Source organism: Molossus molossus, unplaced genomic scaffold (assembly GCF_014108415.1).
Source record: "Molossus molossus isolate mMolMol1 unplaced genomic scaffold, mMolMol1.p scaffold_m16_p_13, whole genome shotgun sequence".
NCBI lineage: Eukaryota > Metazoa > Chordata > Mammalia > Chiroptera > Molossidae > Molossus > Molossus molossus.
This window is the reverse complement of record NW_023425348.1, coordinates 69877716-69904271: the sequence shown is the minus strand read 5'-3', so window position 1 is coordinate 69904271 and position 26556 is coordinate 69877716. Positions and strand designations below refer to the sequence as shown.

The 26556-nt window shown below is 42.9% G+C and overlaps 1 protein-coding gene across 1 annotated transcript in view; it reads left to right on the top strand.

Moving 5' to 3' along the window:
* The window catches only part of MPPED2 (metallophosphoesterase domain containing 2), a 174354-nt gene that overhangs the window by 41399 nt on the left and 106399 nt on the right, over nt 1-26556 (top strand). Inside the window, exon 3 of the mRNA XM_036258541.1 lies at nt 13286-13467. Within this exon, the coding sequence (XP_036114434.1) occupies nt 13286-13467 (182 nt within the window). The remainder of the gene's footprint in view (nt 1-13285; nt 13468-26556) is intronic.

Here is a 26556-nt window from a genome sequence, read left to right as displayed (position 1 = left end):
TCAGCCAGGACTGCTTTCCCACCACGGGCCTCGGGAGGCCTTTGAAAATACCCAGTCTTCAGCACTGCCTTGAAAGCCAACCCGAAGACTTGATAGGGGCAACCAGCTTTGTATTATCAGTATCATCATGGTTATTATTATTGTTGTTCTTTTTAAAGGCAATTAATGTGGGAATGAGAGGGGTTTAATTCTAACTTAATATGCCCCACTGGCCACCCCTCCCTAAATGATGATTTAAAAATGGGCAGTGAGCCAGAGAATTTTCAAGGCTACCTTTCTCACGTGGAAGAGAAAAATTATTGCAGTGCCCTTTAGCTAAGTACACTCACTTCAGCCTTTATGGATGGCGGTGGTCACGTGTTCACCTCTTCATGAGGAAGAGAGCTTGAAACAATCACGCAGCAGAACCTCCTGAGACGGGGGAGGACAGTATCTGACGGCAGGGCACAGGGAGACCTGGAAGGTTTTTTTCCTCTCCTTTTTTTTTTTTTTGAAGGACAGGCTTTCTGAGGAAGCAATCTTCCTGCCAAAAAAACTAGTGGTCTAACCTTTTCAGTGCCCTGGCAGAAACAGGTGGAGTCTTAGCAGACCTGCAGGCCCTCCAGTGGGCAGCTTTGCAGGATGCATACTCCAGATAACAGGCCTCTGGTTTAGCATTCAAATGGGTGCGTGCGGGGCTGAGAAGCGGACAGAATTATGCAAACACAGTGCTTTCTAGTAAATTTTTAGCAAATGTTGACACGGAACTGAGAATTACCTGAAGTTTAATCTCCTTGTCCAAAGTATCCAGAAGACTCACTATTTTGCAATAGAGCAGGGTAATTATATACGTGAACTACTATGAGACCAATAAAAGGATGTAGGAATGACATAACCAGGCACTGAAAGACATCGGATGTGGCCAGGATGAGGACCAGGATATTATTGCATTTGTTGGATTTCTGTGTTATTTTCTTGGATGTATGGGGGGGGAGGATTATGTAAGCTGTTAAAGTATGTTAAATAAAATTTGGCCTCTATGAAACATGGCCTGTACCTTGTACCTTGGTGAATACATTTTATGTTTTTACAAAGTTTGGAACAAAATAACCACTTGTTCCTGATGGCTACCTGAATTGGGTGAGTCGTCATAACTACAGTCATGATGATTTGGTGTCTGGATTTCATGAAAATTGGTATCTGGATGACGCGTTCCTACTGGCTTTAGCAGTCCTTACAAACTCCAACAACTCTAGGAAAGTCCAGGTTACCTTATAAATGCAGTGTCCACCAGGGAATTACCTTCTTGTCAGTTCAGCTCTCTAACTTCCCTGCTTCACCGTCATACCTCTCTTTATTTTTTTTTTTAAAAATACCATTTCTTTATGCCAAATGATATTACCTTAGCTGTTTGCTTGGTGAACTCCTACTACCCCTTCAAGGCCCAGATAAAATATACACACTTAGTGAAGAATTCCCATCCCAAAATAGAAGTAACTTCTTCCATCAATATTCTCGATAATGATGACTAACCCTTATTTAGCACTTAATGTACACCAATTATTTAAATAACTGTAAACAATAGTTATTTAATCTTTGTATCAACTTCATGAGGCAACTTCTATTATCATCCCCAGTTTACGGATGAGATAACTGAGGCTTAGAGAAGTTTAGGAACTAACTTGTTCAGGGTCTCAAAGCTAGGCAGAGGCAGAGCCATGGTCCAAACCCAGGTGTTGATGCTGTAGATGATAAATGAACCCCTGAAGTGACCTCTTAACCACTTTGTTCTCTCCTATTCTCCCTCCTCTCATACCTGCGTAGGTATGTATTATTTATGGTCTCATTGATTTACAGTTTGGTGTAATGCCTTCCCAAGCAAATATGGGAGGCACAGGATGGTAAAAATGTCACCCTGTAAAATAATAATTTATAAAAATCCTGACTCTCATACAGATATAAAGTGTACACTTTTCCAAAATTGTATTTAACTCACTAATAAATGAAGGAACCAAGACAGTTGATATAGTAGTTTCGTAGAAAAAACTCAAATCGATGTGGAATGAAAGTGTCAAAATGAATTTACAAAAGGATGCAAAACTGGAGGGGCATCAGTTGAACCTCCACTGGGCAGAACTCATCTGCGTTTACAGATAAGAATTGTTTACATTGCTTTGAGTTATCTGCAAGTTACAAAGTTGCATAGCAGCCCCAAAGATAAGGTCTGTGTCCCTATGGGGCCTGATAATGGTCCAGAGGTTTGGCCTTCTATTAAAAGGATGCTCATTCCAAAGTCTTAAAATTCCCCCCCAAACTCTGAGAAACACAATTGTGTAGCAAAAGGCAAAAAAATTCGTGGTTCAGACAGGTTCCAAATCCTAAGCCCCAAGCTTATTAGGTAACTTTAAGAAAAATTTGAAGGAAAATACCCCCTTTCCCCATACAGAGATCTTAAGAGGAACAGCCCCTGGCACATAGTAGGTGCTGCTAATTATCTAGTATGATTTTTAGTAATAAAATGTCTAACATATATTGTTGCTTAATAAATGTTTGTTGCCCTGGCTGGTTTTGCTCAGTGGTTAGAGTATCAACCTGTGGACCAAAGGGACACGGGTTCGATTCCTGGTCAAGGGCACGTACCTGGGTTGCAGGTTCGATCCCAGGCCCTAGTCAGGGTCCTGTGGGAGGCAACCAATCGATGTGTCTCTGTCACACTGATGTTTCTCATTCTCTCTCCCTCCCTTCCACTCTACCTAAAAATCAATGGAAAAAATATCCTCAGGTGAGGATTAACAACAACAACAAGAAAAATAAATAAATAAACAAATGTCCGTTGAGCAACAAAAGCGGGAGTGGACAGAATTTTTCCTGCTAAGGTCCAGATAGCAAATGTTTTAGGCTGTGCAGGCTGTATGGATGGAGTCTGTCACCACCGCGAAGCTCTGCTGCTGTAGCTCAGAAGCAGCCGTAGACAATATTTAGATGAATGTGGTTGTGGTTTCTTTCTAAGCTTTCCTCCTAAGAGCATGCATTGGGCCCCTCTTGCCTGTGGGCTACTGCTGACCCCTGGGCTAAATGATTAAGGTAGCCAATTCAAAAGCTAGAGGTAGAGAACTCATTTACAGTCGTACCTATTGATAGATCTTTTCAGTGACCCCCAGCAGGGAAACATGGGCAGAGTTTGGCTGGTACTAATCAGAAGTTGTGGCTCAGTAAAAAGGGTATTTCCCCACTGTTGTTGTTCAAAGTAAATCGACCCCTGGAATTGCAGGCAGACTTAGATGTGATTCTCTTTTCAACCACATACTAGCTGGTGATCATAGGCAAGTCACCCACCAGGTCTGTACCTTGGATACACGAACCCTGCAATGATCATGGTAAATGTAAACTATGACATACTCCATCCACCAAGGTAGTAAGTATTCATTCCCAGAGGGGGAAGAAAGTAGTTCTCCATGGATTCTTCTACTGTGCCAACTGAGCACCATGTAATTTTTATGGTTGAATAGTGGGCTAGCTATTTCAGCAAGGGATAAAGATGTAGGGGAAAATGGTTCTCTTTATTGTCATGAAACAGTCTCTAGAGTAACATACATGGAGTCAGAAAATTATTGTACTGGGTTAATTCTGCAAGGTCATTCAGTGTTGGCATAGGCACTGGTCTTGAAATGTACTTACAGTGATGTCCCCTATGTCTTTTTGCCTTAGACATGACTGATTTTTTTAAATAAGTCAATCAACTCAATCCAAAGTTGGAAAAAAAAAAATTACAGACCATTAGAGCCCAACTGTAATGGCCACACTAAAGAAGGCCAATTAGCCATGCAAATATGAAGTTACCTGTACTTCTGATAAGCACAATTAACAAAACAATGAATACAATTAACAACTACTTGTGAGACTTTAAGCCTTGGAAAACTTGGCTTTGATGAGTTGAAAAGGTTGAAAAGGAAAGTAGAATTCTTCTCCTTTGACATAGTTTTAATGCAGACAAACAGAAAAACCAAACGAATTGTTTAATCAGACAAAACACTTCCTTGTGAATGCCCCCACCAACATTTAAAATATTAAATTCTTGTGTTTTTGATGCCCTTTACAGTTCTTTCTACTGGATTGAGCCAGATGACATGTTCTCAGGTGGACCAATGTTAAAAAAAACACACATTTTGTTCTCGAATTTTTAATGTATATATTGACTTAAAAAACCGCGTGCCTCATTTTCGGACAGAATCTGCCCTTACAGCGGGGTGCGCTGCGTAAGAGGAGGTGGTGTAGCCAGAGGTGGACAGTGGAGCTACTACCCCTACACCTTTGCCAAATTGCTTAATCTTTCTGAGTCTCAGTTTCCTCATCTGTAAAATGGGACAAAGACAGGGCCTACCTGCTGCAAGGATGAAATGTAAACAATCCTTGCGAAGGCATCAAGCACACAGTCCCGTTGAAAACGGTTGCTATTTTCAGCTAAAATATTCAGTGTCAGTATCTGATGTCTTAGTCGGTTGGGCTGTTGTAATAAATCCTGTAAACTGGCTGGCTTAAACAACAAACATTTATTTTTTCACAGTTCCGGAGGCTGGGAGGTACATAATCAAGGTGCTAACCAATTTGGTTTCTGGTGAGATTTTCCTCCTCTTTGCTTGTTAGATGGCCACCTTCCTGCTCTGTCCTCATATGACCCGGACAGAAATCACCTTTCTTGTGTCTCTTTTATAAGGGCCACTGATCCCATTTATAAGGGCTCCACCCTCATGACCTAATTACCCACCAAAGACTCCACCTCCAAATGCCATCACATTGGGGATTTGGGCTTCAACATCGGAATTTGAGGGGAAGACACAAACATTCAGCCCATAAAATCAGATCAGGATGAAGTGTAGGAGGCTGTTGTTGATTTTTGACTGCTTCTCCAGTCCTCGTTCACAGTACACTCATGGTAGTTTCTGTTTATAACACCATCATCGGCTTTCTACTGCCTTTCTTCATATCCTCTCCTTGCTGTTTTCGTTTTGACTGGGTTTGGCTTTATCATCAGATGGTCATATTTTTGTAGTTAAATTCCAGCCAGCCTCCTTGCCTTTAGTGCCCTCCCCCCTCACCCCAACCACCCTCACATCCTGCAGGGAGCTGGGGTGGTTTCCTAAAAGCCAGCTTTCTTTGTGCGCCTCTCCCCCTGCCCCCATACCTGTCAGTGGGGAAGGGAGGGGGATGTTTTTCAGGGCCTCCAGGCCTGGTTCAGGCCCCACAGTCTGGCTTTCTGTGGTCTGGCCCCAATCCCACTAGCTTTCCAAACCTCCCACTGCTCACTGTCACAGTGACTCCGCTCCAGCCCAACCTCCTTACTCCAAGGTCCCGAAATGCCCAGTGCTTCCCTACCCCCCTGCTGGTGCCTCAGCAGCACTTTTCTCTGCCTGATTGTCCAAGCCCAGGGCATGTTTAAAACCCAGGTCAGGTTCCAGCTGCAGGCCACTCTCATCCTCTTCCTTGTCCCAGGCATTTTAAATTGGCACACTACCTTGTGTTCTGTGCCCACCATTATGTCCCCTGTTCTTCCCAGCCCTCAAAGCAATGCCAGGGGTTTCTCTTCCCCGCTACAGCACCTCACACATCCTTTATTAAAGAACTTTGTGGCCCATCCAATGTGGCTCAGTGGTTGAGCATCGACCCATGCACCAAGAGGTCGCCGATTCGATTCCTGGTCAGGGCACATGCCCAGGTTGTGGGCCAGATCCCCAGCCGAGGGCATGCTGGAGGTAGCCAATCGATGTTCTCTCTCATCGATGTTTCTATCTCTCGCTCCCTCTCCCTTCCTCTCGCTCTAAAAATCAATAAAGTAAAAAAAATAATAAAGCACTTTGCATGTTGTTTCATAAGCCATCCATTTGCATACCCCAGGACCATCTCTGACTTGGTTATAGCAGTCTCAGCGCCTAGCGCAATCGAGGGTCCATAGAAGGTGCGTACTAAGTGCTTGTGAAATGACTGAATGACTGAGTAGAAACCAGGCATGCCAGCAAGCACTTGTTGAGTAGTGAATTGACAAATGAACTGCAGAATCCTTGAAGGACCCACCCTTATTGCTTCTTTGTCCTGCCAGAGCCTACCGTACCCCTGGCACACAAGTAGGTGCTTAAGGAATGGTTGTTGGCTGGCTGACTGTCTGACGGTGCGGAATGACACACACCCTACTGGGTCACATGGCTTCTTTTCTCAAATGCAAGGCCAGCACTCAGACATGTAGGCCGATGAACTTGATTGCTAGGAAACATTGAGCCCGGGACAGTCCATCTCCAGTGGGATGTTGAGGACCCAGCAGCATGGTCTGAGAGTCTTCTGGTGCTCACACAGTAGGCAGCTTGACAGACACCAAAACACCTCAGAGGAAACTAGTGCAAGGACCATGAGTTCATCTCGTATGCAGTGCTCAAAGAATTAAATTGTTACCACTTAATATTCATTGAATGTCAGCACTGTACTTTTGTACCGGCAAAAAATAGACGAGACATACTCCGTGCAGTGGGTTTTGTTAGCTGTAATTAGTTGGTGATAGAACAGTGTTGATACAGCAGTTCAGCAGTTAAAGGAGGGTGGTGCCCTTGGTACAAACGTGAATATATTTATCCATCTGGTTTTGTTATGCTCCCTGACTGCGTTTCAGCACCGTTTCTGTGCTGGGCCACGAGGGCTAAGCTAGGAGAATTGCCCCCGCTCTTCGTTTTAGAAGAAAGAGAACAGCCCTATTTCTGAAGCAACTAGCTAAATCACGTATTTTCCTATTTTTGTTTTATGGCAGTGACTGGGATCCTGGTTTCTCTGTTCTCTTTAACACGAGATGTACCTGGAGGCCCTTTCCAGAGCCCTGCATGGCAGTTCCACATCTTTTTATTTGTAGCCTCGCTAATTCTGATTCTGGTTGGATCGATCTGGACTGCATTTATCTTTGCAGTGCTTGGAAAACAAAGTAACATTTCAAGAGAAAGCAGATGTTTTAAGCCATGTCGGAGACTGAAGTGTTCTAAAGTCTTGTACAGATGAATAGTGTCGTGGAAACTATGCCGCTAATCATTTGGGGGTTGTCTGGTTCTGCCCCTCTTTTCACACTTAGGGAACAGGCTAGGAGAGGGAAAGTGACTTGCCCAGGGTCACATAGCTAAGTGACGGCCAGTGTAGTAAGAGCGCGGGACTTCCCCTGACTCCACAAGCGAGCTCTCTTTTTTTTAAAATTAATTTATTTTTGTTACAGATGTTTCTCCTTTTTCCCCCACTGATTCCCCTCGCCCCCCTCCCCACCCTGTCCCCAGCTTTGTTGTCAATGACCTTTGTTCATGCATACATGTAAGTTCTGTGGTTTATCTCTCCCCAACCCCCACCTCCCCCCCGTTCTGGGGATTGCCAGTCTGTGCCCCACTTCCACGTCTCTGGGACTACCCCATTCCTCAGACTGTTATGTTCATTATAGTCCACAAATAAGTGAGATCGTGTGATACTTGTCTTTCTCTGTTTGGTTTGTTTTGCTTAGGATAATACTTTCCAGGTCCCTCCATGTCGTCTCAAAGGATAAGAGATCTTTCTTTCTTACAGCTGCATAGTACTCCATTGTGTATATGTACCACAGCTTTTTTATTCATTCGTCTACTGATGTTTGGGCTGTTTCCAGATCTTAGCTATTGTAAATAGTGCTGCTATGAACATGGGGGTACATATATTCTTTCTGATTGGTATTTCAGGCTTCTTAGGGTATTTTCCTAGAAGTGGGATCATTGGGTCAAATGGCAGCCTGTCAGAATGGCCGCCATCAACAAATCATCGAACAACAAGTGCTGGCAAGGGTGTGGAGAAAAGGGGACTCTAGTGCACTGCTGGTGGGAATGCAGACTGGTGCAGCCACTATGGAAAACAGTGTGGTGTTACCTCAGAAAAGCAGAGCTCTTTTTAACGAGGCTTTTCCCTAACTAAAGTAGCTCCTCCAAGACACCTGTATTTGCAACCACTTGCAGTCGGTCTGCACGTGTGCCTTGACATCCTTGAGCATGAGGAACACTTTACATCGTTGTCAGTATTCTAAAAATCAAATCTTATGTTTGCTCATTCCTTCAGTGGAGGTTTTAGGAGGCCCCTTTCGACGTTGAGGGGTCAATTCATGAAGCACTAAAACTTAGTAGTTTTTTTTTTTTTTTTTGACAGTGAATGCCAATCACATTTTATAACTTTTATCATTTTCATTCTCCAAGTGCAGGTATATCTTTAGCTTCCAAAATTAAGTGGGTGGAAAGGGAAGTGAGGTAGAAGTTAAAAACCTCCAGTTCTAGTTCTTTAGAGTGGACAGACCTTAAACAGAATTTTAATTGTTATGTATTGAGATTTTTCGAATGAAAGGGGAATGGTAAATACATACAGCTCCCTTTAAAATGCTTTGTAAAGGTTATATTCTCTTCTGACACTGAATTATCAGGCTAATTGTATACACAAGGCGTTTACTGCACACATGGCCTTAAAAAAGGAGAAACCCATGTCATAACAAACCGCAGGATAACAGCTTTTCTGAAGACCCAGCAATGGAACTTGCAACGCTGTATGCATTTATTATTGGGGGAAAAAGCACACACAGGGCCAGGAGACGATTCCGGAGTGGAAGCAATAATATTATGATATTATTTTTTTATGGGTAAAAAACACCCATGGGCCAAGACTGAATGAGTGAGAGTGGTTTATTTGTTTGAATTTTTAGTGAGATATGTAAACATTTGACAATCAAGTTTCAAGAGCGAGATTTGAGGCTTAGCCCAAGACCTGGAGACTTAATTAGAAACGGGTTTAGGATGAGAGCTCCGGCCACCAGGAAGGTCTGCCCGACAGCCCCGCACGGCGCTCCGTCGCCGGCCCAGCATCTGTCTCTGATCAGCAGTTCACTGGTCCACGAACCACATGGCCCCGGCATTCTGCCGCTGCTGATGGAGGGATTCCGGCCAATCGGGTGGCACTGCGGGGATGGGGGCTCCGGGCGCACGTGAACCCCTGCCACACGAGGAATGCAGAAGAAACTGTGGCTCCTCGAGTAGAGAATCTTTCAGGGGGTGATCATGCGTGTCCTCAAGTATTTGAAGGACTAGCAGATGCAAAAGGGACTGGATTCCTATTCTCTGTTATTTCAGAAGAGGATTGAGAAGGAAGTGTTTATTGACTGTGGTTGATGTGCCCCGCCCTGTGCTCGGCGGTGTGTATGTGATCTTTAATTCTCACAAGGCCCCGGTGTGGTAGCTGTTATTGCCTCCTCATCCTAGAAGGAGAGGTGGAGCTCAGAGAAACTAAAGGATCTACTTACTAATACTAGTAAAAATACTCATTAGTAAAAACAAAAACAAAAAACACCTTAACATTTATTGTCTCCTGTGTGCCAGACACCGTTCTACATGTTTGAATACTTTATCCCTTTTCATCCTCACAGCAATCTTAAGCGATAGGTACTATTTTTATACCCATTTTATGGATGAGGAAACCAAGGCACAGGAGTCAAGCGCCTTGCGTGGTGTCACACTGTTCGTGGATGTGGCCTGGGCTTCAGAGCCAGACAACCCGGCTGTGCGGCTGAGCCTGCTTGCCCCTGACGTCACTGCATCTGGACTTCCTGAGCCTGTGCCCTGTGCCAGGCCCAGTGCTGCGCCATTTGTACCCTCAGAGCAGCTTAGCAGCTTAGGCATTATTATTCCCATTCTACAAGTGAGAAAAAAATCAAGACCAAAGAATGAAATAACTTGTCCAAAGTGAGTAACTCGGCCAAAATTGTTACTCAGTCTTCAGGCTCCAGGCCAAGTCTCTTTGGACCGTGCTCAGCTTTCTCAGAGGTGCAGACTCTGGATCCAAAAGTTTCTAGCAAGGAGATCTATCAAAAACCAAAGGGGCTGCCCTGGGGAGGGGAGGGGCTCAGGCGCTCTCCTCTGGGAACCTTGCAGAGAAGATTTATGTCAGTTGGGCAGGGAGCAGGGAGGGGATTCAAGCTTTGTGTAAAGCATTGAACCCAATGGCCCCTAAGGTTTTGTCCAGCTCTGGGATTTTACGATGCTGTGTTTTCTTCTCATCTTCCCATGTCATCTTGTTTTCCCCTGGGTGTGCTCATATGTATGCGCAAATCTCATTCTGATATTTGAATCTGGCTCTAGGGCTTAGATTGCCTTGGTGAGAGACTCACTTGCTGGGATATTTGACATGATGCCTTGGGGGAAATGTTAGGTCATTTGAGAAGTCTGCAGCATAAACAGTAAGCAGTAAGCAGTTAACTAGGAGAGGAAATGTAGCAGGAGGGTCTCCACACATGTGAGGAGGTAGATGATGCCGTAGCAGTCAGGATCTCCCTTGCATGTGCTCTCACAGTGAAACTGTGTGTCTGTCTTGACTCTTCAAAGTGTTTACCAAATGCCCAGTTTGGAAATAGTCGCCTCCCTAGATTTGTCTCAACTTTAATTATATTCACTGCAACCTGCCTCCTCTGCTAGAGGTCTTTATTTTCAACTCTGGATGTCTTTGGGTGGAAATGTCTTCCTGTGACCCCCAGGTGACATTTGTCATGTTATCCTGTGGCACGGCTCTGACATGCTACACCGTCTGGTCTTCTTGTACTTAGTCCTGTGGGTATCAAAGGACATCAGTGTTTCTGGGTCAGGGGTTGTATATAAATCCTGTGTTTGCGTCTGTATAACCTCCCTCTTCCCCAGTCCTCTACCTCAAATCCATCCCAGTATTTCTCCCAAATGCCTACATTTTTTTTCTCTTTGATGACATCAAGTTTGGTGTTTCTGTGTACTTCTGACTCATTATTTTATTTCAGCTCAACAAGAAGAAGACACATTTTCTCCCTATTTTCTGTCTTCTGTTCGTCTTTTCCTTGGCCTTTATTTCATGTCAGTTCTGTTGGACATGTCATCGTTTCTCTGGAGGAGGTGGTGGGGTGGGGAAGGAAGTTGCAGCCATTCAGAAATTGACTGGTGTTCCAGTAGTCTTGGGAAGTTATAGCCCCAACACAGAACTCAGATGAGAAACAAATTACATGCCACGTGATGATTTGCTTCTTTAAATTGAGTAGATTCATAGAATAGGGGTCTGTTTCTAGCAAAGGGTTTATATCTGTGCTACTCGCTGTTTAATAAATTCAAAATGATGGCTATGATGTCCCTTTGATGAATTTGGATGGGCTCGTAAAGGATTTTGATTCAGTACTTGTGTCCGTAGCTTAACTGAGTTACTAAGGAAGAAATGGGGTTGTTATTATTATTAGGGTAAGAACTGGAGAATAAAGAGAGATATAATATGGGATTTATTGAGATGTTTAAAGTTCGTTGGTTAATTTATTTAATTTTCATTCAGATGGGTGGATTAAATGTAAATGTGCATGGTTCCATTTTAGAGAGCATTTTAAGTTTAGGTCTAGGAATAGAATGTCACCTGCCACTTGCAGAGGGGAGCAGAGTCTGCTGCAGCAGGGGGTAGTTTGGCGATTCCTTCTCTGAGTAAACTGCTTTTAGAAGACAGGAGCTAGCAATAAGATGAGAACCACTGAGACTGATTGTAATTGAGTCTCAGTAATGGAAAAGAAGATACCAAACCTTTTCATATATTAAAAAAGAAAAAAAAAATCAACATTGGATATAACCAGGAGGGTTTCCAGGTTACTCGTGAGATCTCAGTGGATTAGTGAATTTTCTCCATGGTAACAGCATTATTAATTTCTAACCTTTATGGGGGAAAATCTATTAGTTTTTTGCAGAAGGAAAACTTTCCTTCTAGGTTTCCAGTTAGATCCACAGTGTTAACCAGTTCACAGTCCCTCCCTCTCTCCTTCCTCCTTTCTGTCTTTTTCAAGCTTTTTTTCTTGCTTGCTTTTCTTCTTCTCTGTCAAAGATAAAATAAAATTAAAAGGTTACTGTGAAAGAAATGCAAGACCAACCAGGTTGTATAGGGATGTCTTTATTCCCCTCATTACAATTGCATTGTTTAAACTGAGTGTTTCTTTTTTTTAAAAAAAGGGCAAAGGAAAGAAAAACTAAACCAAGCCTGTGGAGGCCGAGATGTCTAGGGAACCTTATGTTGACTTTCTGTGTGTTCTCTGCTAGTGTTAGCTGTCAAGAGTGGGACTGTGATATGAAACATTGTTCTTTATTTAACGGTTCACACGGTAATTTCTGCATTGCGTGTTTGCTTCTCTCTTGACATTTTTTTTTTTTTTGCATTTATAACTGCTTCTCTTCACCCATGATCCAAAATAAGTGCACATTCCTGCAGAGAAATTAAAGGAAGCTGTCAGTGTAGAGTTAATATAGTTAAAGCATCCTTAACTCTGCTACCAACCCCTTAAATAATTAAAGCTGTATGCTGGAAGAGCCAGATTTGCATTTCTTTACCAAGTTTATTTAGCACACTTTGTTACACTCAATTAAATGAGAATGTTCTGTTTCATTTTCTTTGCTTCGGGTTGATCCTTTTGCCTTTTGATTCTTATGCCCTAGTGTAATTTCACAGTGGTTAGGTCTCTAAAACTATACATATATTAATGCATACATGTATCTATAGACACTCATTAAAAGACTTACTATTTGTACTGAATAGAATCTTTGCCCAAGGCATTCCAAGTAACCTAAGGTGTCACTGGGATGGCAGATAATTCATGGTGGTAAAGAAGGAGCTTGACACAGTTTTATAACATCCGATGTGTTTTTAAAGCTCTCTTATTTTGACATCACCTTCCCTCCCCACAATCTCTTAGCAAAAACAAGAAGATGCAGGTGTTAAATGGTTCTGGAAAGGATATTAAATATTAGTACTGTCTAGTAGGTCTCTCCACATCTCAGTTGGCAAAGCGCATGCCGTGTTCTTCCTAAATTAGTTCATTGCTTGACTTATGCATGTTTAAGAAGGAATAAATTAGTTATTCCTTTCCTAATGAGTAGTGGGATCAATTGGAGCATGATGAGAGACAAAATAGCATAATTTTGCTTCCCCAGTTGGGGTTCAATATCCCTAACCTTCACCATTAATCACTGTCTCAGTTTCCTGGGTTATTTCCCACTCTGCACGTAAGATATTCTTTTTAATTTTCGTACCAGGTAAGTAAGACTTTTTGAATTTGCCCATTGGAGTCGTAGATGGGTGATGCAGTCTCCTTTGTGCCCCAAAGTGTCCTGTGTTAACAATGGTCTCTCTGCCTTTGCATCAGTTTGTCTGGGTGCGTTCACAGATAACAATCAATATGTATGTGCGATGACAATTACAAGGGTTCTAATACATTTAACTGTTATGGGATCTGTTATGTCTACTTTAGGGTCGACCCCATCCCATATGACACTCCAAAACCAGCGGGCCACACGCGGTTTGTCTGCATCTCAGACACACACTCCAGAACAGATGGTATCCAGATGCCTTATGGGGACATCCTTCTCCACACAGGCGATTTCACCGAGCTGGGACTGCCCTCAGAGGTTAAGAAGTTTAATGACTGGTTAGGTAAGGAATGATTGCGTTCTGGCGCCCCCAATTAACCTTTCCCGTCCGAGTGTCACTCACTGCGTCCTAATTGAATTAGAGCACTTGGAAGCCAGCTCAGCCATTTCTCGTATGATATGCCGTGGTGTCTAGCTTTAATCCAATTCTGTTAATTAAAGATGAATTTTTAGATATTTAATTTTACTGTGCATTCTTTCAGAGCCTGGCCTCAGCGCTCGGGAGCAAAGGGATGGAAAGCTTTGAAACCGATCTCCTCGACTCATTCTATTTTAATGAGGGCGTTCATTGGCACACATGAGACCTAGAATCGTATTTTTAATTCATTGGCTCTGCAGTCTTTCCCAGATATTATGAGCAAAGATGTACAAATGATCTACTAGCAAGAGAACATTGCTGAGGAGGGAAGGAGCATGTAAAAGCCCTGTGAAGGGCAGGTCCTAGCACAACGTTGTTGAGAGCAGCTTCCTAAGGGAACCGGGAGGGTGTCCTAAGACCCCTGGAAAGGTAAAATGTCTTGCTGTGAAACTCCAAAAACTGTGAATATGAAACCACCCCACGCACTGTGAAAAGTGCGATGGCCACGTTATGGTTACTCTAGAGGTACCTACAGGTCAGGGTTATCGGAAGCATCTTGACTCCTGGGTCAGGAGTTGCCAGATATTAACATCAGAAGGCGATCATGGGGTTATTCACAGCTGGAGTAGATGACAGACCTTTGTAGGAACCCTTTTAGGTGAGGGAAAGAAGCACAAGATTTCTGAGAATTTAGAATCTCTAAAGACACTAAAGAACTATGTGGTACAGAGCAAAAATCACTCTGGAAAAATAATGTCGTGAATAATATGTCAGCCAACACAAATGACGCAGAAATTTGGGCCAAAATATTAAAGCAGGGTTTGAGAGGTTTTTAAATAATTGGTCAAATGTATATGTTGATAAAAAATACTCATTAAAACAGTTAAAATATTTAAAGATTAATAAGCGTAATAACATAACTGTTCTGAGTTCTCCTGTGCTCCTGCTCATCAATCCACATTTGATACGGATGACATCAGAGTACATATCTGTTCTTTTACTTTTGGTTATTTTAATTTTGTAGTATCTGTACGATTTTAAGTGATTTCGCCTAATTTTCACATTTATCTTTTTAAATAGCAACATGACATGCATATTGTTCTCTGCCTTTATTTAATGAAACAGCCTTCTAAAATGAACATTTAAATCAATAACGGTTTTTTCTCTGATAGCTAACACTGAAATGTGCATTTTTGTTTGTATATGTCTTTTTGCTTCCACTGACTTACTTCCTAGGGTAAAATGCAGTATGAGTTAAATGTCTAAGTCAAGGATATGAAATTCTTTCTGGTTCTTGTTGTCTTTTGGCATCTTGCTCTCCCAGGGGGTTGTAGCTGTGTATGTCATTGCCAGTGGATGAATACACCAGTTTTACCCCGACCCTAGCAGCATTGGCTATTGGAGCTTTATATTTTGTGCCAGTTTCATAGGTATTCAGTCATCTCATTTCAAACAGCAAGATACCTTGAATATCATTTAACATAATCTCATTTCCACAGATGACTCAGAGGTACAGAGAAGTTGAGTGACCTTCTCAGAGTTTCCTTGTGGCAGAAGCTGGGTCTATAATCACATCTCTTCCCTTCTCCTTTGCCTCTGCAAAATCTTCTTTCAAGTACTATCTCTTCATTTTAGCAACTTTTCTTTCTGAGCTATTAGCAGGCAAACTCATTTTGGGTGGAATTTTGACAGTTTTAAGCTGTTCTGTGACAACCAGACCTCAACACAGAGATGCTCTAGCTGCGCTGACAACTTTGATTTGTAAAGAAAGCCAACGACACTGTGGGAAGTGTTCACAGAAATACAAGACAAGATAGATCCTGCTTATAATCTTGTTTAGCCACTGACCTTGGGCAACTGAGTTAACCTCTCTTTTCCCCTTGGTTTCCCTGTGCAGAACTAAGGATTAATACTACCTGTCTTTCTGGATTGTTGTGCAGATTAATGAGTAAATGATTGCTACCAGTAAGTTTTTGTGGGCCATTAATAACTGAATGGGGAGTGTGCTGAATGAACCATCAACAGATATTTAAAGGGTAAGAACAAGAAGAGGTCAGAGGGATTATTTAGTAGGTTAGAAGTAAACAGTGAGAGATTTTTATAAGGGAAAGTACTTCATAAATGGAAATGTGCCGTAACTAAGAAAATAAAATGATAAGGAAATAAAATGTTGAGGTCCAGGTACCCGGGCGGTTCCTTTCCTCCCATTTCCTCTCCGATCTTCTGAGGCAGGAGGAAGAGGTCTCAGCTCGGGGTGCAGAACGTAAGGCCAAAGGAAGGGAGTCTGCTGGGATATGGATAGAGGAGTTGGGATCTCATAGGGAAGGCCCAGAATAGCTCAGTTACCCCGGCAACCTCATGGAGCTCTGAGGAGAGAGATGGTGTGTGAGCACACTCTACCCATTGGCTCAGTTGGGAACCTCTCACCTGAAAAAAGTGCTTCCAGCAACAGCTGCCAGGTGGCCTAGCAGTGTGGAGTCAAGGATCAGATCACTCTAGAGTTTATGTCATAATAGCACATCTAATTCTCAACCAGCGTGAATCCTTAGATTTGGCAGATACTTAGAGTCTAACGAACCTCGAACTGACTTCCATCTTTCTACTCTAGTCCTGACTACCCTGACTGTTGGAAACAACCTGACCATCCCCTAAGCTCCTTTACTCTCCCAACAGCTAATCTGTTTGTGCTACAGGCCAGACCCTCCTTTATCTCTACAACATCTGCCTCAGGTTGCTTGTGTTGTCCCAATGTATGGATGGGGAACCTGAAACTCAGTTGGGTTATCTTATTCAAGATCTAGGGGATAGGAACCTCAGAGAGGCTAAAAAAATCCACCAAAGTGCACTCAACTAGTAAACCTGGGGGTCGTCTTGCCCCAGAGCTGAGCCCTTTTCCTTGACCTGTCTCTGATATTATGAGTGAGCTAATGGCAGCCGGGAAGCTCGTAGATTTCAGGCTTCAACTAAGGTGTGGTGGCTTCCGGCAGCTTCGTATGGAAGCTGAGTAGCTATCTGACCATGTGCTTATTTGTTTTTTGTTTTTTTATCCTCACCCGAGGACATTTTTCCATTTTTTGTACAGATAGAGTGGGAGGGAGAGAGAGGAAGAGAGAGAGAGGGAAACATCGATGTGAAAGGGACACATCGAGTGGCTGCCACCCACACGACCAACCAGGGCCGGGGACAAACTGCAACCGCGGTACATGCCCTTAGCGGGAACCGAACCCGCGTCTCTCCAGACTGCAGGTGGACGCTCTAACCGCTGAGCCAAACCGGCCAGGGCTGTTATTTGAACATGTACCGAAGCTCTGCCTGTCTGGAATCTCAGCCTGACCTCCCACCTGAAGGGCCTGGGAATCTCATCATGAGTTCCTTGATGATGGGATGTGAGTTCAGAGATGATGGGACCTGGTTAATATGGACATATGTCACCTGGCTGGTGTAGCACATAAAGTTATTAATACGAAGTAATTTATGAGATAAGCTAGCATAGCACAAGGCCATGAGAAGAGAGAACTCAAACTAGAGCGAGTCAGAGGATGGAAAGGTAGTGTAGCATGTAATGATTAGGAGCAGCTGGGAAGAGCCAGCGTTGAGTTCCATACCTTTGATAAATTGCTTCATATTCTGAGCCTTGATTTTCTCATTTGCATGTACTTTGTGACAAAGCTTGTATCATTCCTAACACAGCCCATGGCCTGTAGACGACTTGCAACAAATACGGTGGAGGGAGAAAGCAGAGCCAATGTCACAGACTCCGAAAGGCAGAAACTAGGAGGTTCTGGCAACGTGCATTTAAAGGGATTTACAGTGTAAGAGAGCGCACCGGAAGGTGTAAGAATAGAGGCTGAGAAGAGGCCTCTGAACAATTACTCTGACTGCACAGAATGTGAGGACTGTAGGAGACTTGGAGTCCCCACTTCCAAATTCAGTAGAAGGGGAAGTTGAGGCAGGAGAGATGAAGTGATTGTCCAGGGCCACCCAGATCTTGAATGGCCAAGTTGGACTCCTGTCCATTTTGGATGGGGAGGAGCTGAACTATCATGTTTTCTCTGTGGGTTGTAGGGTTTAAACACTGTACCCCTTCCCAGCCCCTCAATGACATGTATCATTTAATGCAGTCCTCACAATAACTTGTTAAGTAGGTATTAGCTTCTAATTTTTACTTATGAGGAAACTGAGCCTTGGTGAAATGAACTTAGCTCAGGTTACACAGCTAGGAGGTGGCTTCCGGAATTGAACTTGGGTCCATCAGACTGCACTGCCCAAGGGCGTTCTCTCTTTCTCTGTTCCCAGTCTGGGGCCTGGGACCCCTACCGAAGGGACCTTGTTCTGGGTAAAATGGTAGTCCTTTGACTAACTGCCTCCTTTAACACGTAGACTCCCGCGTCCGCGCCGTCAGGGTCAAAGGTGGGCTAGTCACGCTAGTGCTGTTTGGTGGCACCGTCTGTCTGAGCTGCCGCAAGGGAGCACGTTGTGAGGTCACACGGCTTTCTTACCATTTGGTGTGGACCATTCCAATGGCGGTGAATTGCAACAAAGAGAATATCCAGAAAGAACACTGAAAACAGCCAGTCACAGAAGCCGCAGGGGATAGTCCAAATTACAAGGCCATGTAAGCGTATCACGGCACTCCTGTCTGTCCTTGAGATGACCAGATCTTGTCTTCTGTGGGCTGGTCTCTCCTACCTGTGAACACCCGAATCACAAATAACCAGTATATCCTGACACCTGCTGCTATTGCGTAGAAATCTCAGCCATGGGCAGGGGAGTGAAACTTGACATCTCCGTCTCTGCCACCCTCTGGGAGCCCCCACAGTCCCTGCTTTCCACCTCCCCCCAGTCTGGCTGATCCAACATCGCGGTTCTCTGTTTCACAATTGTAGCTCTGAGGGGCTGTTCACAAGGGAACCAGTCCAGGGCCAGGGGCTGCAGAGTTGTGGGAAAGAGGCGCAGATCAATCTTTCCCAAAGAAATGCTTTTTAAAGTGATGGTTAAAGCCTGTAGCCCCGTTAACGTGTGAGCTCAGATATGCTAGAGGTATGTCACGAACAGTCTTTGATGAGCTGAACTGGGATCCCAGCCACTCAATCATTACAGTATTTCCTTTTTTATCTTGGCAAAAATACATCACAGCTACAGATTGGGCTGAAACATAGGATTACTTGCCAGTTAAAATATGGTTATTGTTATTGCTTTTTAGTAAATTCTGAACATCAGTGCTTTCTCACACCACGGATGTGCCTGCAGGTGTGTGCTGTGAGGCGTTGGGCCCGTGTGGTCTTCCTTTACTTTGCCTCCGGGTTCTTCCTGAGCCTCTGATATTCTTTGCTGTTCACCCATCTTCATCCCTGCTGCTCTCTCCAGAATATTTCAGGTAGTCTTCTTCTTCAGTATTGCTTATCTGCCCAGGGATGCTACACAAAGAGCCTCAGGAAATCTTATCGTTGGACTGCACATCCATCTTCTTATTTCCACTTCCACTTGTGCCTAAAGTCTTCCCAGTTCCCGGATGCACACGCCCTGCCACACCCTTTCCCTTTGCGGACCCCGTTCCCACTTCCTGGAGTGACCATCCTTTATCCTTTCAGAGCTGGTTGCTTCCCTTAGCCCACCGGTCAGGCATGTGTGCAGCCAGCCCTTCTCAGGGTTATGTGGTTATTTGTCTGTCTCCCCCTAGACAGCAGCGTGTGCCAGCCAGTGCCCCCTGTACCCCCCAGTTCTGAGTAAAGGGCCTGGAGCACAGGTGTGCACACAAATGTTTGCTGAGTCTCAGTGAATGAATGAACATAAAGGTACAAGAATGTTTTTTCTGCCTTGCCTTTTGGCGTAGACATTAAAATTACACAATTTCTACTGCAGGTAAAATATTTTATTCCCTTTTCCTTTCCTATCTCTACCTTTCCCTTTTCTTCTCTTCACATCCTTTTCCTGTTTTCCTCCAAGTATTTAGAACAGCCAGTTGGCTGTTGTTAGTAATTTCTATATACTGTGCAGTGATACTTAAAGAGGATTTGTTGCTGTTTTGTTTCCAATATTATAATTAAAAAGTTCTTGGGTGGCCTCTTCTTTCAGCCGAAAATTTATATATAACAATCTAGTTAATCAAACTCTGTTTTAACATAGAGCCAATGCTGTGAACTTTTAATTATAGCGTTTCTTTGGTCTCGGTTGTCATTAAATAGTTCTGAGCTTCAGTTTCTCCATGCCTAACAGAAAGAAAGAAAATGCTTCCAAGGAAAATCTCACGAAAGGGCTGATTCATATCTGTAGGAGCATTGTATTAGACATGGTTATAACGGGGTGTGACTGTAGCAAACGTCCCCGATCCTAGACGTTCAAATCAATTTTGTCCCTTTCGCAATTGTCACATTGGGAGACTGTGTTCTTTTCCAGTGATTGTGCTATTGGCCCAAAGTTTTGGAGCTGGTCTTTAGGAAAAGCTTTCACAGCCTGAGCTATTTATTTTACTCTTATAATGCATGAAATACATGTTCATTCCCGGTAACTTAGCAAACAGAGATAAGTGAAAGAAGAAAACAAAATTACCCATGGCCAGAGATAACAACTGTTAACATTTAGTGTGACTCTTTATAGAATGTTTTCTATTGATACATACGTATACACACAACACACATTTTGCCAAATAGAGATCTTACAGTAATACCATTTCATTGTCTGTTCTTCGGCTTAACAATATATCATGAACAACCTGCTACATCAATAAATATGGCTACATCAATAAGTATGTCTCTTTCCCCCAAGAATATTTTCAATATGAATAAGATATTTATATATTATAAAAATGTCAGTATTTGACATGTGCAATGTAGAAAAAATATGCATTCATCTTTAATCCTCTCTTCAGAGTAATTACTATTTGGTGGACAGCATTGGGGAAATTTTTCTATTTCTATCTTGAATATCCCAAATAGCAGCACTCTTCATACTTTAAGGCTTTTTTTTTCTTTTTTTTTTGCTTGGTTACTATTTTTTATTTAAATTTTTTTTACTACTTTATTTTTCCAAACACATTTTTTTTTAAAAAAAAGATTTTACATTTAATTTTTCAATTACAATTTACATTCACTATTATTTTGTATTAGTTTCAGATGTACAGCATAGTGGTTAGACTTTATAAAGTGATTCCCCTGATATTTCCGGTACCCACCTGACACCATACATAGTTATTAAATGTTAACTCTATTTCCTATGCTGTACTTTACATCCCTATGCCTATCCTGTAACTACCACTTTTAGTTTTTAATCCCTTCACCTCTTTCACCCAGTCCCCCAACCCCTGCCCCCTCTGGCAACTACTGTTTTGAAAAAATGAATAGAACTCTGCATAGTGTCCTGTAACTTTAAAAAATTTAACACACCATGCTCTGTGTCAGCATAGCATTCCATTGTATGGGTGTGCTCTCATTTATGTAGCTGTCCCTATTACTGGAGACCTGAGGTGTTTTCATTCTACTATTACTGCACTGGTGTGACGAACATCCTTCTTTGCAAACATCTTTCATTATAGTTGTAGGATATTTTTCTAGACTGAGAAGTGTTGCTCCAACTGATATATATCTCTTAAAAAAAGTTTTATTATGTATTGTCAAATTTCCCTCTATAGAAATTCTCCATAATAGACTTAGCAGTATTTAAGACTTTGTGTCATATATGTTTTAAGATCCTTAGTGGCAAAAAAAAACCTTTCACCCTGTAGGGGTTTTTAAAAAATGACTACAAACTCTTTTTCTAATTGTGAAAGCTTACATGTTCTTTGTCAAAAATGTAGATAATTGTACAGGGGAAAAAATTGTTAAGACCACCAGTATATCCTACAAGTCACAGATAACTATTAACAACCGGTGTGGCTCCTATTGTGTCGGGTAGTGAATGGTCAGTAAATGTTACCTGCTGCTAAATTTTATTATCTAAGCAGGTCAGTGTTGAGACAAATCCTTCCTGCCCTGTCAGTGACTTTTTCTTACTCCCTGGGAAGGCAGAACTTTAGGGAAAGTGGCCCTTGCAGTCTTTTGTACCCCAGTGACCCGACAGCCCGAGTCCCAGTCTGCCTGTGGGACAGAGAAAATGGTGAGCCAGGTGGCCCTGCCTGACCACCAGAAACAGGCACCATCTTCCAAGCGTCCCAGACCCAACACACACGGACATGCTTTTCGATTCCAGTTAACTTCTGGAGCACACCTAAGGGGTCAGGCCTCCGCTTTCCCTACCCTTGTTTCCTTCTCCTGGCGTCTCCCTTCTGCCCCGATCTTTAACCTGACTCTCTCCCTCCCCCCTCCACAGTCACCCGTCCCTCCTCTGGACATCATCGCTGCACACCAGCTCCTGTCTTACAAACCCGGGCACGCCAGGCTGCAGTCAGATTGCAGCTGGTTTTTTAAGCTCTGACACCTCACGCTTTCCAAGCATGGTTTGCACGTTTAAGGCTACTGATTTTTGCAGTAGTACACAATTATTAGGAGCTGGAGCTTGTGAAGTAGGCAAGTGGAGATAGATTATCTTGAATAAAAAAAACAACATAATGTGACCTAACAGCAACTGCTCTCTTGTAAGGTGCCCGAGCGGTTCCCAGAAGAAAAGTTTCAGACGTGATTTGAGCAGGGGAGCCGCACGGGAATGTTTATAGTGCTCTATCTTTATGACCACTTAATAGTCATATCTAATAAAGAGGCAAAGGTACGAGGCTTTAAGAAGGACACACGGGATGACTTCCCATGACTTGCAGAGGAGGATGTGCCGGAGAGGTCTTTACAGCCTAGAATGCTCTCACTCTCATTGTCTGGAGTACAATGTCAAAGGAGTGTCTTAACCGTTAGCTTGCTCACGAAAACAATATCTGACATGCGATACTTTTTCAATTTGTGGTTCATAATTTGATTTTCCTAATTACCATCCTCGAGTTATAATTTAGTTAAAAACTTCTCTTTCTATTTCAAGCAATTACTTAGGGTGTTATTTTTTCTCTTAGTATTGTATAAGATTCTAGAATTTCAAAAAGTATCTATGAGTTGCCTATCTATCCTATGATGTGGATACAAACAGTCTGTTTTCTTGTAGTCCTAGTAGAAGTATTTGCTTAGTCCAAATAACAGATTCATGCGTATTATTCACTTGTTTTTCTTTACATTAAAGACTCTTTCACCCCAAAGTGAATTACTTCATGGTCTAATTCATATATAAGTACTTTTTCCCAATAAGGACAAAATCAACTTTAAAGTATAGTTCAATTTTAATATAGAATTATGTTAAGTACTTAACAAAAAAACAAAAGAACCTAAATACAGAATTGTTTAGTATGCTCAAATAAGTAAGACTGAGTTTTGTTTCATTAGAAAGGATCGTTAGTGACCTGAGGGCATGATGACTAGGTCATTTGTGATCCATGTGAACCTAATCCTCTTTGTTATGGCCAGCCATTTTCTTTAATTACATTAATTATAATGCCTCTAATTTATATGACATCTTTCCTCCAAAGGACTCAAAGTACTTTTGAGTATATTAGATCATTAGTGCTTATAATGGCGCAGGGAAGTCGATATGGGCAGACAGTATTATCCCTGTCTTGCTGATGGATGGATGGGGATCCAGAAAGGTGGAAGGACAGACCGAGGTCATACTGTGGACAAGAGCTGAAGTCCCTGGATGTTGTTTCTCCTCTTCCCAAATTCCATTCTAAAGCTTCCTGCTTTTGCCCTGGCCAGTTTAGCTCAGCAGTTAGAGCATCGGCCCGTGGACCAGAGAGTCCCGGGTTTGGTTCCCGCTAAGGGCACGTACCTCGGTTGTAGTTTGTCCCCAGCCCCAGTTGGGGCCGTGTGGGTGGCAACCAGTCAATGTGTCTCTCTCACATTGATGTTTCTCTCTCTCTCTTCCCTCCTCTCTCCCTCCCACTCTATCTGAAAATAAATGCAAAAAAAAAAATGCAAGGTATAAAAAAAAATAAAGCTTCCTGCTTTCTCCTTTGCTGAAACATCCCCATCTCCTAAACAGAACCAGGGCAAGGCACAAGTAACCATTACTCCATCAGCTTACCAGAGAAAGCCGGGTACACACTTTCCTGAAAAGGGTGAAATCTTTTTGAATTTTACTGTATGACAATTTTGTCACTATTAAAAATAAATAAAGAAAAGGAGCTCTTTGGAAACAAAAATGTCCCCAAGTTTTCTAAACCCACTAGCTCTAGAGGGAACACTGAAACCCCTGAAATACGTAACCCTAAATCCTGCACCAGGGTCCTTGTGCACCAGAGCATGAAGGGCCATCATCTTCAAGAGGCTGTGTGCGTGTGATCTCAGTGTCTCCGTCCGTCTTCCTCCACGGAGAGCGTGGAGGGGAACGAGGGAGCGGCATCCCTGCCCTGGGCATCCAGCCTTGCATTGTCTGTATTACTGCCCCATTTGTAAAGTAGGCAACTGGAATTCAGAAAGTGTCAACCTTTTAGCCGATTCGCACGGATTTGTTAGTGGAGGGCCCCGGAGTAGGGACTTTTTCTTCTACCCAGGTGTGATGCTATTTCTACGCTAATTCTGCAAGTCAAAACCTGGGAGATTATTCTCATTCTCTGAGGTTTGATTTATGGAATGGAGTACTGATTTAATCTTAATGTCTTTCTCTCTCTCTCTCCACACACAAACACACACATTCGCATCTAACTGGAGACTAGGTATTTTACCATAGATTTTAGAAGGTACACAGATGCCTCGAAACCAATATCTCTCAAACTGAGTTAACAGCTCTTCCAAATACTGCTCATTGTCCTCAGTCCCCTTCTGATTCATGTGATCCAGGCATTTCCTCTGTTGGTCTCTGCTCAAGCGTCACCCGCTTGGTGAGATCTTACATTTTCTACTTCTGTTTCTTATCATCAGTCTCTCCACTGCATGCAAGCTCCATGAGGGTCTGGGCTTGTGCTGTTTGGCCCTGCATCCTCGATACCTACAACAGGGCCTGACCCATACGAGCTGCTCAGAATGGATAGGGGAATGAAAGCAAGTTCCATGAGATCTGGGGGTGGGTCTCTTCACAAGCATAGGGGGTGGGTCTCCCTCTCCGTGCGGTCACTAGCACGGTGCTGTATGTGTAGAAAACAATAGATTTTTGCTGAATCACTAAATCTTTGCTCCTGTTGGTCCCACCACCAGCTTGCCAATCTTGTACCCTTTCTTCTGTGCACTCTTGCTCATTCTTTAAGGCCTAATTCAAAGGTTCCCTCTGTTAGGAAACTGGCCCTGCCTCCCCCATTGGTCGTCACCCCTTCCTCCCCTCCATGCTAAGTTCATACCATTAGCACACATTAGTTTTAGGGATGCTGATCTCCTCCAATTCTGAGTCTCCCGAAATGACACTCCCAGCGGAGTCTTTAGCCCATAGGGACTCTTCAATAAATGTTTGATTTTCTTCACTTCCTAGTGGTACTTCCATCAGCAAAATGTGTTTGCTTCCCTGATCTTGCAGAAATTGTCCCAGAGCTGTGAGGGTGAAGTTTGAGGGAACAACCCTCAGAAGATGTAAAGTGCCATGTCAGTGTTAAAAGTGATCATTTTATTGTTAACATCACACCCTTTGTTGTCTTTTATTGTAGACCTCCAAATGCATTTCCAGACCCTGCCACAGGTTTCTGGATAAGGACAGTCATTCTTCTATGCAAGTAGCCCTTGGTTTGGCTTTTAACTTGCCAATGCTGCCTAGATCACTTCCATTTTAGCTCTCCCACATCCCCCCAGCCTGCTGCATATTGTTTTTCCTGGAATTTTTTTTTCCAGCAGTCCCCTGGGGTTGTGAGTGTCATTTTCCTGGCTCTTCAGGCTGCATGGAGAGTCGGTTCTGCTTCCAGTCTGTGGCTCGACTCACTAATTCTTGATGTTCCCCCTTCCCCCCCACCTTTTGACTGATAAATTTTCATTATTGGTTTTGCGTGAAAGTCTTCAGGGTTCCACTCTGCCTGACCCCTGTGGTCACTTAGTGATTACATGCGCCAGCTGAGGTAATTTATTCACTTTGTTTTGGTGTGAACACGTCCCATGGGTCTTGTAACTGCTGTAATCACTTGACCCTAGTGACTGTTAAATGCTTTAAACACAGTTATTTTTAATTTATAATTGTTTTCATTAAAAATCCCTTATAGTAACTTAACTGACCTTGCTGTCAACGTGGCATTATGTGCAGGGGGAAGAAATGAAAATATCATGATGCAAATAATATAGTACTCATCAGAGATCCGCAGCAAATCATTAGCTCACCCTGCACATGCTCCCTTGGAGGAGTGCAAGGAAGATGAAAGAGAAGAGGACATAATTATAGCACTGTCTGCGAAGTTCAGCCATTCCTGCACGCTGCGCAGGACAGGCCGGGGGAGGGGAGTACAGCGTGGGGACCACGGTGAAGGACCAGAGGGGCCGTGTAGACAGCACCTCCCACACCAGTGGGCAGTCCCGCTTGATTAATCATTTTTCAGTTAACATTTTAATACTTATTTTGAGTCTCATTTCAAGTTTAAGAAAAGTTACAAGAAGAATACAATGAGCTCTCATATGCCCTACTCCCAGATAACCAGATTCGCCAATTGTTAACCTTTTGTTGTATTTGCTCATTTACATGAACCCACTATAATTTTCATAATCAAATATAAATTGCTACAGTTCTATTATTTAATCTACAGATTTTTTTTTTCAGATTTTGCCAGTTGACCTAATAATGTCCTTTATAGCTATTTTTTTTTTTTTTCCTGTTCAGGCTCCACCATGCACTGCAATCAGTTTTAAAAATCAAACCAAATCAAACAAAAACGGTTTGTCATTTTCTTACCTTCTAACAGTGAGGGGTTATCATGGAAACTTGGTCCTTGTGAAATTAGTATAGCTGTACATCAAGTGGCAAGATGCTGTGGGTCTTTTGCAAACATATTTGTTTATCTCATTCAGCCCCCAAGCAAACACACAGAGAAGTTATTCTTGAGCTGAAGCTACAGATGCTGACCTACGGTAGCCTAGGTCACAG